Consider the following 16878-nt stretch of genomic DNA (forward strand, 5'->3'; position numbering starts at 1 on the left):
AATGGTTTAGCTTCCCAGCGGCTTGGCAGACCCACCTTCATCCCGTCTGCTCCCTGGAACCTCCCTTACCCTCCCTCACCTGCCAAGACCAGGTATTTTGCATAACTAACCTCATTTGGATGCATAAAAATAATGACTTATCTAACAAAGTTACTCGTATTTTTAGCTGTTCTGGTCTGTCTGGCTACATGTTGAATGAGAGGGAAATGGTAGAACTCTAAAGGAGTAGGTTAAGGAGACACTCTTAGATAGTTTAGAAGTTGTGGGCCCTGAGCCCACAACTTCTTGGTAGGAGAAAAAATAATATTCCCTTTACACAACTGCGTCCCGTGGTCTGCAAGATTGTTGTTGATTGTCTATTACCTTTTTAAACAAGGACCTAAGATAATAGCTATCCATACAACAATTATATGCCAATCCCCCAAGTTTTTTTACTATAATATTAGTGTTTTAAGCGTATTTTTTATAAAATATTACAAAATCCTACAATATTTAGTAGTAGTCGCGCTGGAAATATATCTTTTCCTCTACTATCTGATATTTTAAAACGTTGGTGGTTGGCAATAGTTAGTTGGAATATTAATAGTGTGTATCGTCGTAGAAGTATATATTATTTAACACTAAGACAAGTAGGTGCTTTTTTAGTATAAGCTGCAATAAACTTTTTGTATATTATAGCTGTTTTCTGTCTTGCCAGGAAGTTGTGGGCTCCGGTGTCACGGGCTAGTAGCCGGTTCAACCTATATAATAGATTTGGACTAAAAGAACTCGCTGAAGAGCTTCTATCTACGACCGCGGCGGCCGAACAGGTATGTGTGCGAGGTAATGTTAGGGACCTACCATATTCGGTATGGTCACGTGGCCTCACTTAGTCACCCATCTAGATAGTCAGCTCGCCTGAGCCCCTTGAATTCAGAGAATTGTGCCTCGCGAACAGTCCGGTCTGGTCAGCAGGATGGGCACGCGGCGCGGTCGGTTTGTTTGCCTGCGTGTTACGGTTTGCCTGCGTGTTTGGATTGTTTGTCTCGTTTGAGCGACGGGAAGCGAGGCGGAGCGGGAGGGCGGACGGCGGACGAATCAGGGGGGGCGGGGGGCGAACGGGAGTCGGGTGGGACACGGACTATAAGGTACACACACAAAAAAACAATTATTTGATTATTCAGCACCTTTCTTCGTCAAATGTTGCTGATGATACTCCACGATACAACATCATCGGATCGCTTATATTTCCTATGTTAGTCAGTTTAAATTCTTCGTTTGTTTAACTCGCCCTTATAAACGCGAGATGTTTTGGTAATTTAGTTGAATCAGAGGCCTAATTCTATCGAGGATCGATACTTGTGAATACGCATATTTTTATGGTCGATAGTTATAATTCCGGTAGCCCGGTTTATTGCTAAATTGCTTAATGGAATCTAATCGTCTAATTCAAATAGGAGCTATTCAGAACTTCTCACTGCGCTTTATGACCACGTTGCATTGAAGCTACTCACTGATCCGAGAATCCACGTCAAAATGAAGACGAACAGCGCTGCTAAGAAGGTCTCCATCGTCTTAAAAGAGATGATTGGCGTGCCTGGTATTGTCTTATTTAATCTACTGTGAAGTCACGCAATGTTTGGGAGTATATTAATCCTGATACGCCCAAAGAGGAATTACCGGCAATTCCAGAGAAGCCGAAGATTCCGAAGAAACTAAAGAAACCAGATGACAATTGGAAAATGGAGATGCAATTGTACACCATTAAAAAGAATAAATATAATAAGGTGATAAAGGCTGTATTGGGATAAGGAAGGGCTGAGGGCACAGGGCTAGGGCTTGGAAGCTTCCCACCATATCCTCGCTCGCCATGACAACGCCCTTCTTCTACCTTCTTCCTTTCCTCCCCATCTTTAGTATTCTCGATATAGGACTCAATGTGATCTTATCCATCTGATTTGCCTGCCGTCACACCAACCGCCGAGATGCCTGCTGATGGGATGACAAAGGCTTTACCAACTCAAAGACATCAAGAATTTATAAAGATGATTGTTTTAGCTGATGTAGAAAGACTTATTCTTGCCTAGTTAGGCAATATTTTGGTTTTATACGATATTCAACTATCCATGTCCTCGCAAGCTGCTGAGGGGGTGTGTCGACAATTAACTAAAGCCAGCGCGCTGAATAATTCCAATATAGAGGAGTGGAATTACTAATTTGCCGATATGCAGCATTAGTATACTGAAATCAGTGGATGAGTTATATATAGTACTATATTCATTCTTTCAGCGGCAAGAAATCTGCGGATCCTCCATGTAAAAACTCCCAAACTCGGCAACTAGTCGTTGCGGCGTCGCGGCCGTTAGACTTGTCTTCCAGCCTAAACCCCCAGCCAGGCCATTGAGAATATCCTTTCTGGCGCTGCAAAGAGTTTCTCTCCAGATCTTTTTAACCTTGTCGCTCCGATCAGGCTCGTCGGAGGGGTAGAAATTAGCATCGGCATCTTTGATACCGACAAACTTGGGCGTCTCATTCTCCGTAAAGACAGCCATCTCCATCGCTTTGGCGGCAACAAATGTGCCAATCTTATCATCTGCTAACTTGGGCTTTGGGGGTTGAATTGACAGTCCCACCAGTTTGGAAAGAGTGCCCTTTTTGCCATCTAATAAAGACTGGATGTCATTCTTTCCGGTCTTGCGCGGATTTTCTGATGCATTATCTGCAAATAGTTAGCAGCGCATTGTTTAAGTCAGATACGCGTATTTTTCGGGAACTCGAATGTGTTCGGAATAGGTCGAGGTAAAATGGATAAAGGCTAGGGAACACTCTTTTCGGATAAATAAAGCAACCTACATTCTCCCCACAAGGCCGAGGGCACGTCCTTCACGATTTCTGTGACCCGCCAGTTCTCGCTAGTGAGCTTGTCATCCTCCATCAGGACGGATTCGGACTCCATAGGAATAATATCTACAGTGAGACTTGACACAATAGCACTCTTGGTCTCCATGGGCTTTCCGTAGAGAGCTTCTTGCTCTTTGGATTCCCATTCTGGCACCTCTGAGTTTTCTCCAAATTCTTTGGGTCGTTTCACCTTGGCGTGGGTCAAGGGAAACCGAACGTCGATGGCGAACACAAACTCGTCAGCCTTGACAGCCCAGGCAGTCTTCTCTCTGGAAATCACTTGATCTCCTTTGTTCTCGTCTTGGACCATGCCCCCACGGCACGTGAAGACGTGTGGGTTATCTTCGTTCTTCTCCTGTAAACTGGGAGCTGCAGCAACCGCCAACGATGTGACGATCGACTCGTGTCCTGATACAACCACCATATCATAGAACTGGTCTAAGGATGGTGGGCTGTCTCGCTCGGCAGGTTCTCCGAAGTTGACGCTGAATGACACAACCCAGAAGTCCACCTTGACCTGACCGTGCAGTGGTGGCCCCATGAGGTCCAACTGGGCGCCGACTTCAACCGACACTGTAAAGCTTGTAATCAAGAGATCAACCTTGCAGCTAACGCCAACTGATACACCAACTTGTCCGATGAAGTCGAATGGCATATAATTGATAAGGAAGTCAGCCCAGGCCGAGAACCAGGCCCTCAGAGGGCCAACCGTTAATGATGCCTGCAATCGTCCCCCTCCCATGCAACATTTCGGAGTCACGGCGAAGTACGCCTCACCCACGATACTGATGTTGGATCCCACCTGCCATTGTATTCCTAGTCGCGGGGGGGTCGGGTAGTACACGGGTCGTTGGAAGGACCGGTGATATCCTCCGATAGTAAGCACCCATTCGCCCCTACGCTCTGGAACGTTGTCATTGAACCAATACAAGAAGGCAAATCCTCCTGTCAGACGGCAGTTGGGGTCAAAGATGTAGGAGCTCGGAGCAAGTTGCATTTCAACCTTGAACACACCCGCACCGAAGTCAATCTCCGCCAGGATTCCGAGTTCGACGTGTGCAAATGTTGTTTTGGACCCTTTGGTCTTGGGGATATTTGCCACAGCAACACCAAAGATTCCGAGTGTAATCGAAGGGTCCCATGAAACCACAAAGACGGCGTCGATGTCGAGCATCTGCAGCGCACTGATCTTGAGGCCTGCCGCGAACCACATGGCTCCCTTGCGAATGGCGAAAGCTCCACTACCGTCGACTACCAGTTTGCCGAGGTACTCGAGTAAGTCGTCACTAATATCTGTGCCTTGGAGGAACGGGAACTCGCGGACCGTTTCAACGGTTGGTAGTTTGATTTCGCTGTTGTACCCGAACCCACCAGTGATACCAGATATCTCGGCAAACTCGAGTGTGATGAGCGGGCCCTCCAATTTGGCGAATACAAATGCAGTGTCGTATTTGACTTGTTCATTCACTTTCCCGTAAATTCCAGCAGCAACGAATTGGTAGGGCTCGAGGCCAATCACGATACCTCCTGCGTAATATTGTATATTACCCTGAGTCCGCTGCACGAATATTCCTCCAATGCGGACAGGTGATTGGTTGAACGCGACAGCTAGGCCAGACAATCCAAAGCTAACATTGTCAAGTGTTATATCCCGAAGTGTGTTTTTGCTTAGATCAATCTTGATGGCAGCCCCAATGAATGTGAATCCGATGGGGCCCAATACGAACGATGCATCCAGCAGGACGGAAAGGCTCTTATTCTCATACTTGATACCAACACCGCTTATCGATATTGCGCCTGTGATTCTGTTAACCTTGAGTTTTTCCCTTAAAATACAAGATGTGAGTAAATTCGTTATGTTCCATACCTGCCACCTTCTTGTACGCGGCCATTGCCGAGTTGCCTTTACTGCTCCCACCAGTCGCAGCGACTGCCTGTCCACAAGCAGGAACACTACCCTTCTTTTCCCTACCCATGGTATAATCAAGGATCGCTTGTTTCTGATTTGCCGATTGCATTATTACCATAAAATGGGACCCTGCCGGAAGTACCGTGTCCGTAGGATTCCGTTGTTCAGGCTTCCTCGTATCTCGATAAAAGAGCCAGTCTTCGCTCGGCTGGTTGGGTCTGCCATTATTGATGCGTTCAATGTCTTCCTGGGTTAATCCAGTATTGTTACCTTTCTGACCCTTGTCCTGAACCCAGAGGTACGCAATCTCGTCGAAGGGTTGTGGGAGATCACCCAGCGTGTCTACCGTGAGCTTCGGGAGTCCACCCATAGAAACACTAAATACCCGCTTGGGAGGACTTTTGGGGTTCAGAGCGAGGTCGCGGTAGTGTGAGAAGTTCACATTAATGGGTCCAATGCTAACAGTGGCTTGGAAGAGGATATAGCTCTCCTTGCGATCGGCTTGGGTAGCTGCAACTTGACCTGTTCCCTTGGACAGCTTGACACAGCTAAGGCTGATTATCTTGTCGCTGGGCCCTTTCTTTATGGGCAAACTGAGGATAAAGTCCGGTAGCGCCTCCGCATCGTCGCCGTGGTTGTCGGTGAGACTGTCGAGGATGTCTCCCAATGTTAAGGGGTCGGATAACTCCGTGGCATCAAGGTCAGCCGATAAATACCATCCCGTAGTGTCGTAAGTGTATTTCATGGAGAGCGCAACATTTCCAAGGTAGAGCGTTCCAGAGAGCTCAAACTTGCTGCCTTTGCCCCCTTCGTAGCTGTAATTTAGGTCCAGATTCGCTATCTCAAGGTAACCCAGGACTGCGGCAACGTCGTCCTGAGCACTGGGGTCTAGAAGTTGGTAGAGAGAGCCGAAGTTCAGCGCTGTGACAGATCCCGATAAACTCCAAGTCTTGTTGCTGCCGTTATACTCGATAGTACCATCTAGCGTGGCCTCATAGCTTTCATCATCAGGTTCTTCATCATCGTTGTCACTTTCTGGAGTTTGTCGATTGTTCAAGGAAGCGGCCAGAAACAACAAAACCGACAATTTGTCTGTCCTTGAATAGCTTGCTTCAAGTTCCACCACATCTAGCGAAATAGGAGGAACTGCTTGACCTGGGGCGGGAGGTTCACAGAAGATGATGGCGGACATTCTGATGGCCTTTGTCTGCGTATCTATTTCGATCCTGGCTTGTCGAATCGTATTGGGGATGCCGCCCGGTATGCTTTTCTCATCAATGCCCAGTTCAGATAACTTCAGCTCAGATTCTGGATTTTCTGTCAGAGGATCGAGAAACTCGCTCGGCTCCCATCCAGGCAACAGCTCTTTCGATGTTTGCGTCGATGCGAGCCAGAGCTGACCGATCAGCCGACCGGTAGAGCTGCTGTAGGATATTAGAATAGGTACAGACTTGATGGATATCTCCACATCCACCATCCAACCCTGTAGTGAGGTCTTGCCATCGGCCTGACGAACGCTTAGCGATAGACGCCTTGGTGTGAACACATCTCCAATAAAATCTAAACCTTCCAGTGCTCTAGATACAGGCGAAAGGTCGATGCTTTCGAGAACACGTCCCAGCCAAGCGACAAAGGCATTCCAGCTGGACTTGGTCGCGCTTACTAATAGGGTAAGCCCGTCGTTACTGAGGCTGATGGAACATATGAGGGCCAGCTCTGAACTGGGGACTTTCACAGTCGCCTGAAGAATGAGCATGCCTTTTGACACCATTTCAGGACCGGGCCGCCACGATGTAGTGCGAGTGGTGACGATCATGACATCCTCAAGCTCAAGTTTGATGCCACAATCTTGCATAAGTTGGTGCAGAGGGCTTGAATCTACGCACCATTGTAGGCGCTGGGTCACTTGATATGCACTAGCCGGTTCAAACCAAACAGCGTTTCGGGAACCATCCTTGGTGGACAGGGACAGTGTCTTTTCCGTGCCAAGTTTATTAATAAGAGGATTTTCGGCAATTCTTTCCAAATCCACATATTTCAGGATGTCGGATAATTTGGCAGTGATGGCCTGCTCCTCGAATGTGGATCGTTTGTCGAAATCATCTTCACCATCGGGGTCAAATCCAAAGACCATAGTGTTCGCCTGATCAATTATTCCCATATTTGGCACAGTGCCTTGGCATATATTGAATGCTTTGCATACTGCTCGTGTGTCGAAGGTCAATGTACTCCCACCAGGCGACCTCGTTGCAAAGAGAAAAGCTGATGGCTTCCCTTCACTCTCCGCCACAATGTCCAGATGCACAGTAGAGGAGAAAACGTCAGCAAACCAACAGTTCCACTCTTCGTTTTGCAGAAACGGTGTTCGAGAGTTTGCCTCGGGCTTTTTTATGAGTCCAAACCTCTTGTAGGGAAGCCTGTCCACAAATTCTTTGAGACCTTTATCAGAAATTATTGTGACACCATCACCTGGTATGGATCCTAGCCAATACCCATCATCTATGCAGGGACCAGGTTTATCGAAGGGGTTTATAGAACAGAGCAGATTATATTTTTGATATGCCTTAACTGGCGAGTAAAAGCCCGGATATTGAACTTGAGCTTGATTAGACAAGATATCTTCTTCAGGGATATCTTCTTCGTGGATATCTTCTTCAGGGAAATCTTCTTCAGAGATATCTTTTTCGTGGATATCTTCTTCAGGGATATCTTCTTCAGAGATATCTTCTTCATTCTCAGTGAGCAAGTCATCTGTGATGTCAACATTGAGCATAGGATGGTTTCCATTATTGCTCGAATTTGCGGTTCTGTCCGCTTTCCTCGGTTTGCTGTAGCTAGAATCCTCTGGCTGCTCGATTTCATTTACGTTTACGACAGTAACGAGGTTATGAGGACCTGTCGTTCCATCTTTTTTTGATCGGATCTTTATGTAAAGAACCAAGTCCAAGGGCTGCTGGGCGGAGATACCTGATGGGTTTCGGAACATGCGGCTCAGGTTGAACCGCCATGCCTTCTGAAGCTGATCAACAAGCCAGCGCCTGGCGTTTTCCTTATGCTGAAATTTAGGTGCAAGAGAAACATACCACGCTATGGCTTGACTCCGTATACTTTTTGTAATGCTAGGCAAATCCTTATATAGTTCTTCTAATTTATCCCAAAAATCAGCCAACGGGTTTATCTTATCATCCTCGCGTATATTTTCTCCCGTGACGAATTTGGCGTAATCGCCTCCTGGGCATTTGCGTCCTGGTTTAGTTTTGCGTCCTGGTTTAGTTTTGTGTCCTGGTTTAGTTTTGCGTCCTGGTTTTGTTTTGCGTCCTGGTTTAGTTTTGTGTCCTGGTTTCTTTTTGCCTTCCATATTAATGAGCGCATAGTAAGGAAACCTAACGACTTATAAGTTACAGGGAATGGGGATGCTGTGAGTGTAAACAAACTGCAACTAACCGGGTCGCATAGACTGGTTTAGGTTCCTTATTGTTGTTCTTCATCAGCCACGCATTCAGATAGAGAAGCGTGCCCCAAGCTACATGTATGTGTACGCGCCGCGTGAACGATGAGTGATTTGGTTTGAGAGGACAAAATGCTAAACTAGGCATAACTCACAAGGATGACAGTGCATAGCCCCTGCGCTGATTATGATATTTTCAGGGGACAGCATGTCTAACATGCGAATAGGAGTACACTTGACATCTCCATGGTGACTTCTTTTTGTCAGAGTCAATGCATGTGGCTGTTTTATTAGTGATGCTTGCCTCAATTTCATATTCGTCACGGGGCCCCCAATCCAATTTGCAATCCTCTCCTCGGCCTTGTACCCCAAGTCACCAGCGAAGTAGTGCGTGGCCGTAGGCTCAGGCCGAGTCCATAAAACAATAGCACCGATAGAACAGTAATTCTTCTTATTCACATTGTCATCAAGTAGAAAGGAACCGATATCCTAATAAGTAGAATAAGCTTAACGACCCTAGATTTGAGAGAGCTTATATGCCGCTTACCGGTTCGGCCTCGGACGAGAAGCCAATAGACTTCTTCTCAGGCTCGGGCCCGATGACACAGTTTCTAGATGACACGCAGTAGATGCCAACAGGAACTTGTCCATCTCCGATTTTTGTCCCTTCCATCACTCGGGCTAACATTTCTTTAGAATCGATTTCTTGGTACCTCTTGCTTTCCAGGTGACTGTTGTCAAACAAATTGGTGCCTATAATTTGGTTGGGCTCATAGCGAAGATTGCATAGATTGCTAATCTTCACGTTCGCCTTTTTCCACTCCTTATTCGTAAGTGGCCCATGTCCCCTGCGAAGAACGAACCAGAAACTGAATCTGCTATCAGATCCTATGAAGTTCTTGGGGTTATCCATCTTATCGTTGGGCTTTGACTTCTTGGGATCTGACTCCTTCCTCTTGCCGTCTGTGTCGAAATTTTCTGCATTCTCATCCCAGTACGGTGCGTAAAGTGTTGTAAGGCAATACTTATTTTCATCACGTGAATTTGAATCATATAGGAAATAGCGGCACTGGCATTGTTTAAGTAAATTTAATATATCTTTGTCTTCATTGTTTCTGTTTTCCTTTTCCTTCAATGACTCGAACTGGCTTTGAAAATCGCCCTGGATTAGCTGGTCGATGCCCCCAAAATGGTCGTCGTCCCAGTGAGTGATAACAACACTATCAAAGCGCATATAGCCCTTGTCGGATTTATGATTAAATAGATCATATTCATTTTCGATCCTCTCGATAGTGTCCCTGATTTTTTGAGGGGGATCTTTATTAGGTTTCCCGCCATCAATTAAACATGCTCGCATCACTTTTGGCTTGTCCGCATCAGGGTTCTCCACCAACAGATGGATTGCGCTGTCGCCAGCTCCGACATTGATGTGCAAAGAGTCCACTGCATATGACGTAACCATGGTTATAGGACGATCGATCCGTTGATGCCAGCTTGGTACTGGATCGACTCTGAACTATGTTAGAACTGAGTAGCAGGCGAGTAGCAATCAAGATAATACGAAGGTGTTTGGCCACAAAAACTCGTGCACAATTTTTCAAACAGCAATATATGCCCGAGTGGATGGACGTGGGAGTTTCGAGCGTGCCCGAATATAAAGTGCCGTTTCGGCCAATGAACTTAATATTAATTTTATGTACCAGAAATTCCCAGCACCACGTTGCAGACGACGGTTCGCATTCAGCCTTTGTATTCCCTGGCCTTGCTATACTTCACATAGACTTCCAAGTGTGCCACACTTTCACATACCGGTACCTTCATACCAAAAAGTGATACAAAATCATGGAATCATGAAATTAGTTTGAACCAAACAGTGGTCGGTCCAGAATGGGATATGGTAAATTTCCCTACGCGGCTGACGGATTTTACTACTCCAGGAAAGTTATTCTCAAGAGATGTGGCTGTCTCCTCTCAGCTCTTCTTGGATTTTTTTTTTTAAGTGATTCTGGAATGCGAGATGTTTGCGGATTGTTTTGGCTTACAATTTTCGAAAAGTACCCATAATTGGTCGAGTTATGTAGACTCTAATGAATGAATACAACTGCATTCGAAACTGTATGATATCTAACTTAGTGGCTGTATTGATATAATATCACTCCGAAATGCTTGGTATCCAACACCCTGAATTCTTTGCAATGGCATGCATCTAGAGCGTTATATGTTGTGAAGTTTCATTGGTGCATGTTCTCGTCAACTGCTGATATTGGTGTATGCAACATACAACGTGCAGTCTAATATAGCTAACATCATGTAACATTGTTAGAAAAACACCAACACAAGTTAGGCATATATGTTACCATTGTGATTATTGACAAGCCCACCTTGATCAGCTCTCTTTTAGCTCTTATAATGCCTTCCACCACACGTTGACAGCCCACCGCTTGCTAAACGTCACTGAGGAAGGCCCGCTGACTGCACTCTGCGGAGTATATATCTAAAGCCATGTAATATTCGAGCTAGTCAGAAGTGCTATTTCTTACGCATACTAAGCTCCTAGTGTGCATTAGCTGTTGTTTCAACAAAGTAGGTTATTATTACCATTTGTTGATGTCTATGACGGTTTGATCATAAATCTTTTAATGCAAGTTAGCTTGATAGATAATGATTTCATAACCCTTTAAGAGTCATGACGTCACTAATGAAATGACCAAGTTCTTGACATCCTCTTAACAGGTTCTCTAATGAAGTGATCAAGTTCTTGACATCCCTTTAACAGGTTCTCTAATGAAGTGACCAAGTTCTTGACATTCCCTTAACAGGTTCTCTAGCCAGCCACCTTAAGGTTGTAAATGCAAGCTTCCTTCCCGGTGCGGTTCACATGCAAATTGTCAATTGTTTCTATTCCGTTAATTCAAGTAAACAATAACAGTCACTTCCTCCAGTCTCATGCTTATCAGAGATGCTATCACATAAAACAGAAGACATACATATACTCGAAACAAAATCTTATGTTGGCCACAAATCAAAACCATCCTCATCATCTTAGTCTCTAGTTAAGATTTTATTCCCACTAGTTGCAATCATGCCTTCTAAAGCTATCGCTTTTGCTGCAACACTCAACGTGAGCTCAAAGAATGAAATCATTGTCTGGTACCTCAAAGACGGTTATTCTCTCATGAAACTCAGACCCATCAATGCACTTCTCGACAATTATAAGGAAACGATTGTAACGAAATCGGCACCAATAGTCGGCGTATCAACGGACAACAAAGAAGTCCCTTCTCAAGTCCCTCCTTTCCAAGATTCGTGGACCTTTGCGCAAGCAACCACTACTAAAATGGTTAGCCTCGCTTTTACCATTCTAGTGCAGTAACGACTGATTACCACTCAGAAATATGCATTTGCTGTTAGAGATGACCACAAGGTCTGCATGATCAGCCCTGCATACTATCCATTGCCAAATACTACACCAACCAATTACAGCGTCGCCGCTTGTGGAACGACAGTCAAAGGATCAGAGGGACCTAGAGATTCTGTTTTGCTATTCTATCTGAAGTGGGGATTCATACCTACATACTTAGTGGCGTCCATTAAATTTAGTCTGCTAACGCTTGTATAGGGCAGAAGGAAATAACGATCCCGAGCTTATCGAATACGACATGGAAGTTCCCTGGCAGAAACCATTACCGGATGCGCATCCAGACGTGAGTTCTCGTTTGTGTGCACTTTATTATACACCCAAGGATAGCCCGCGACCAGTTGCGTTTTGCATTTACCAGAGTAAAAAGTACATCTATGAGTACAACACTTTCAAGCGTAGAGGAGGTTAGTAGACCTGCAGACTGAGTTCCAATTGAGCTCATATATGAACCGGTAAACTAACTATGGCCATGAAAACAGAGGAACGGCTACCAATCGAAGATGCACTGGCTACGACTCCCCTGGCCGCCTGTCTCTACAACAAAACTGTGTACTACTTTTGGCTCTCCGGTGGCTATGTTCTGATGTATATCACATGCGTGAATGGGAAATGGAGCAGTCCGGCCTCGGTCCCGCCAAACGAGGACGACAACCAGGCGCCAAATAAAGCGGACTCTCAGTCGGACCTCGCTGCCGTGGCTGATCCCTCCAACAAATGTATAGTACTTTACTACAAGGCCGATGGTTCACCCTCGGACTATGACGAATTTGTGTGGAAGAATCTAGAATAAAGGACTTGAATTTGCAGAGATCTCACTGTCCCTTTCTTTCTCCAGTAAATGGTGGGCTAGTGTCTTCTGCATCTATGGATTTCTCGGACTCTTATAATTTCTTCAGTCTTACTGATGCCCTCTATGCTTGAAGCTATGAGAAAAATAAACTTATAATAGTGAAATAAGTTAGTATCTGATGATATATGTTGGTTACCTTCTGTTTCTAATACGGTGGAATGACGCTCACTTTTAGTTGAGAAGTGAAGTTCGTACATACTCGTACTGTCATGATTAGAGGATATGCCATAGCTGATTATCTGGATACGACGGTCCGAAATCTCCGGAAAAACGAGAACTCCCTGGCGACATTTCAGTGTTTCCGAGAAATCATACACCATTGCTATACGGCCCATGGCGGGGGTTGCGCCCCCGGAGGGTCGGCACTTACGGTACTCGGCGTCTACGATGCCGTATGGCAATTGACTTCACATTTGCAAGGAATTTGACAGTCATTTTCAACAATTGTATCCGGGCGGTCTTCTACGGGACACGCCCCGGGGTAGTCACCAGCCGCGTCAGGCAATGTGTGAGCCCCGGATCGTAGTCAATCGCGATCTAAACCCGACATACAGGCAATAAAACTAACAAACAAGTATTTACAAATCGGAACTGACTGTTTGGATACTTGCTTTTTCACCGAATAATCTAACATTGGTATCATGGAAAAATTAAATGACTCGAATTTATATAAGGCTAGCGGAGTGACTATAAAACAATTCCCAGCTGCCTTTACACTTCTCGATCAGATGTTGAGGGGCAAATAAAATTTTGCTGTTTGAGGATTGCGATCGACAAAAATCTCCTGAATGTTGACTTCAACAGCTGGATCTCCCCTGTCAAATGACCATTTTGTATAATCGGCAAGCATGACGCCGCTGAGAATGAGGCTTAAATTGGTCAAGTTACGCATAACAATACTGCCAGCCCTGGGCGCAATAGTCAGATGAAATACCAGCTTATCCTCGGTGTTTTTGGACAGGGTAGGTGCAACATTGAACCGAAAATCTGTGACCATGGTCGCCCCGGGACCGTCGTAAAAGTCCATCAACGTGGCACGTCCCCTATCGGGCTGACCGTATGGGAAAGAGATAGTAATTTGTTTGAGTATCCAATTATCATTATCTGGGTTTCGACGGGATGAAAAGATGAGATCTTGCTTAAAATTTTTCCGCGTCAGCTTGTCTTTCACGGACGGGTCTGCTAGCGAGTATATGCTATAGGCCATAAGCAGGTTCTCAATTCTTGACTCTACCCCTACTTCTCCATCTCTCGGATCTCCCTTGAGAGGTTTTGTAATTGTTATTGGTGCCCTGTCTGTAAGTGCAAGACGACGGAGATGGGGGGCCGGAAGGAAAAAATCATGTCCTTGAGCATTCTCCTGGCGGCCAGGTGACTCCTCTGCCCACGCCACGAAGGGAGCATTCCAGTCAACAGGGGCTGAGTATGAAAAGATCAACTGATCTTCAGGCCTGTTGTCCCAAGCCTTAGGTAGGGGGGATGCAGGAGAGCGTAGCATCCTCAACCCGGCTAGCATTCCATCATCGGCACTGTTTTGATCAGAAGTGGTAAACAACGAGGGCTCCATCTGAATCTCTAGGTACAACATAGGATGATTGAGCTGTATGCCCAAGAGTGTGGCTGTCGGCTCAGTCTCAGTATAATCTTCCTTCAGCTCTTCCCCGAGGACATTGTGGATTTGTTGGACATATGCGGGGAGACGAAGGGCATGAACGTTGGTCTCGTTCTCTGCCCAGGTAAATATAGGGCCTTCATAACCGCCTTTGTCATCCCCCCCTTCAGGATAATGTTTGAGCGTCTCGACAGGGCTGGTACGATTGGACCTCTTAGCCTGCTCCTCGAGTGGGATGGTATAGATCTTCTTATAAAGGACCTCCAGGTATGTAGGCTTCAGCGACTCGCCGCAGCAAAATGCCTGTTGGTGTGGCGGTTCACGGAGTATTAATTTTCCGAAGAAATCGCTTCCAGGCTTCTTGTCAAACATAACAAGAAGCACCCCTTCGGCAATATTTTCCTGTCGTACAATAATTGTTGGGTCCGGCTCGTCCTTGTTACGGGCATATGCTTCTACGATGAGGTCAGGAAATTTGACGCACAACTCGGAGCGAAGTAGAAAGCCGTATCCGGGACGCTGCGGAGGATAGTGCAATCCTTCTGGCTTTTGCTGCAAATATTTATTGATCATTTTTTTGAGCTCTCGGCGGATGTCATCGTCGTTTCGCAGGTGACTTGAAACACTAAGTGCACCATCGACGAGCGCATCGATCCAGTAGCGGTCTATGTGGAAGAAGCGGAGGCTCTCCTGGGGCAAATATGAAGGATCAGGTATGTAGTAGTGGGCTGGGACTCCAGCCAGGTATATGCGGTCCAGAATCCAAGAGAGGACAATCATCCAATCAGGACTCAGGGGTGTGTTAAACTCATTGTACACATAATCGTCGGAGGCTGAAACTGTCAGGCGCTCGGTCTCACGAGCCACATGTCCACGGAAGTGTTGCTGCACACAAGAGCTCCACCGAGGCATATCAACTGATACAAAGGATGATGGGAGCCATCGGGCATCACGACCATGGGAGAGACTTGTAGCATCCTGAAGAGTCCTTAGCGTTTTCATAGACTCAGCTAGCTGACAGAGGGTTTCGTGTTGACCTTGAAAGGAGCCATGAGCCTTGAGAATTGATTTTTTGGTTTCGTCAGTAGCAGCACGGCTGATGGTAAGACGCAGGCGTCCAAGTGCTGTGGTATATCCCTACATCCATGGATACGATCAATAGTCAGTAATGAAATAATAATTGGTGGAGATAATCCATATATATGGGGAGTTCAGTCCACGATACCTGATCTGCGAGTGCCAGAGCCTTTCCCAGTTGCCAAGCCACACTGTACGTGATATCCATGATGCCCGTCTCTCTGTCCATAATCTGCAGATCTGTGCCAGTGTGGGAAATGCATGTTTCAACATCGCCGTGGTTAACCAACGTCGGCACCAGCGGACCACGTACCCATGCGGCAGTCTCCTCTCCTGTCTGAGTTCGGTATTTTGTCATAACAAAGCCGTCTACCAGTCGATCTCGGAGGCGGTCTGGAAGCTGCTTTCCAGAAAGGCTCTTTCCAAACTGTGTTAGATCGATGCGCAAGACATCATGCTTACCATCGATTTTTCGACCGATATTTCGGAAAGCATCGTAGACGTTGAATGAGTCAGGTGGAAGGCAGGTATATGACCAGCTCTCAAGACTGCATAGAGTGACCCTGTCTTTTGGTGCCGGATACGGCATGCCTGAAACGTGCTCAATGCTGACAAGATGAACAACCAAGTCTGTCGGCTCTGTGATGTCCAGTGGCCCAGCACGCTGAGAAATAACAACGCTGAAGACTCCTTCTTCCCCATCAATGCCGCTGTTAGCCATCCCAATTGTGTTGATGTTCCTCGTATGTGCAAGCCATTGGTAACGTGAGACGTCGCAGAGAGTCTGGGTCTCTTCCTTCTCGTCGTCTTTGAATAGGACATCAAATATGTTTTTGGGCACGAAAATGAAATCCGCCTCAAGGTCTTTGCTATCGTCATCATAGGTTGAACCGTCCGACTTCACAACAGGGCTAGTGCAATCCGAGTCACTAGCCGTCACTAGGTCTCCAAGAGCACCCAGAGTCAGGGTAACGGCTAACGTGTTGCCCTGCTGGGTAGCCTTGGGATATCTTAGTTCCTCCTGTCGAAAGATAAGCATGGCAAGCCACGGAACTCTGTTACGGTCTTTGGGATCTATGTTGTTCACAACTCTCCTCGCCCATGGAAGCTGGGGATCATTCAGGACAACATGCGGCAATATTTCCACGTTTTCGGTGTGACCCTGAGGTGGATATACAGAATGCACACTGCCATTGGGCAACTTGTACCGTGGTGCGACCACAATGAAATCCTGCCAATCATCGAGCTCCTTCTTCTGACTTGTGTCTTCAGCCATTTCAATAACTTGTTTTGTTGATATACGGTGTAAGCCCGCGACCATAGAAGGTTCATAGAATGAATATAAACGTTCCTGTCCTGGTCCCAGTTTTTCAGGCTTAGATGTTTTAGCCAATGCTTTTCGCGCATATCGATGAGAAAGATATCGTGCCTGGGGCGGCGTACGGCAGATAGTGTATGTAACCATTGTGCAAAGGAGAATTGAGATATAGTGCTTTAATTAAAACCACAATCAACGTAGACAGAAGTTTTCGAGAATTTAGTATATATCCACTCTTCTTCGGCCACTTGATCGTGCTAAGGATGAATTGCTACCATAGAAAAGTTCCCCTTTTCCCCACCGCTTAGGTTTGGGTCAGAATTTATAAGTGTAATTCTATGAGCATGAATATTCATTTGTATT

The 16878-nt window shown here is 46.1% G+C and overlaps 3 protein-coding genes across 3 annotated transcripts; 1 reads left to right on the forward strand and 2 right to left on the reverse strand.

The window, feature by feature from the left end:
* Positions 1-2264: 2264 nt before the first annotated feature.
* ATNIH1004_001848 (uncharacterized protein) lies at positions 2265-9699 on the reverse strand (the record flags this gene model as incomplete). The annotated part of the gene is made up of 6 exons (XM_033566543.1): positions 2265-2698; positions 2833-4677; positions 4748-8172; positions 8234-8312; positions 8393-8726; positions 8785-9699. 6 exons carry the CDS (start codon positions 9697-9699, stop codon positions 2265-2267), a joined length of 7032 nt encoding a protein of 2343 aa, XP_033420745.1.
* Positions 9700-11319: 1620 nt separating this feature from the next.
* On the forward strand, positions 11320-12448 carry ATNIH1004_001849 (uncharacterized protein; the record flags this gene model as incomplete). Its single annotated transcript, XM_033566544.1, has 5 exons — positions 11320-11577; positions 11629-11792; positions 11857-11941; positions 12017-12062; positions 12138-12448. 5 exons carry the CDS (start codon positions 11320-11322, stop codon positions 12446-12448), a joined length of 864 nt encoding a protein of 287 aa, XP_033420746.1.
* A 784-nt stretch (positions 12449-13232) lies between these two features.
* On the reverse strand, positions 13233-16662 carry ATNIH1004_001850 (uncharacterized protein; the record flags this gene model as incomplete). The annotated part of the gene is made up of 2 exons (XM_033566545.1): positions 13233-15257; positions 15346-16662. 2 exons carry the CDS (start codon positions 16660-16662, stop codon positions 13233-13235), a joined length of 3342 nt encoding a protein of 1113 aa, XP_033420747.1.
* Positions 16663-16878: the final 216 nt, after the last annotated feature.

This window comes from Aspergillus tanneri (assembly GCF_003426965.1).
Source record: "Aspergillus tanneri strain NIH1004 chromosome Unknown AapTan_10_pilon_pilon_pilon, whole genome shotgun sequence".
Classification (NCBI taxonomy): domain Eukaryota; kingdom Fungi; phylum Ascomycota; class Eurotiomycetes; order Eurotiales; family Aspergillaceae; genus Aspergillus; species Aspergillus tanneri.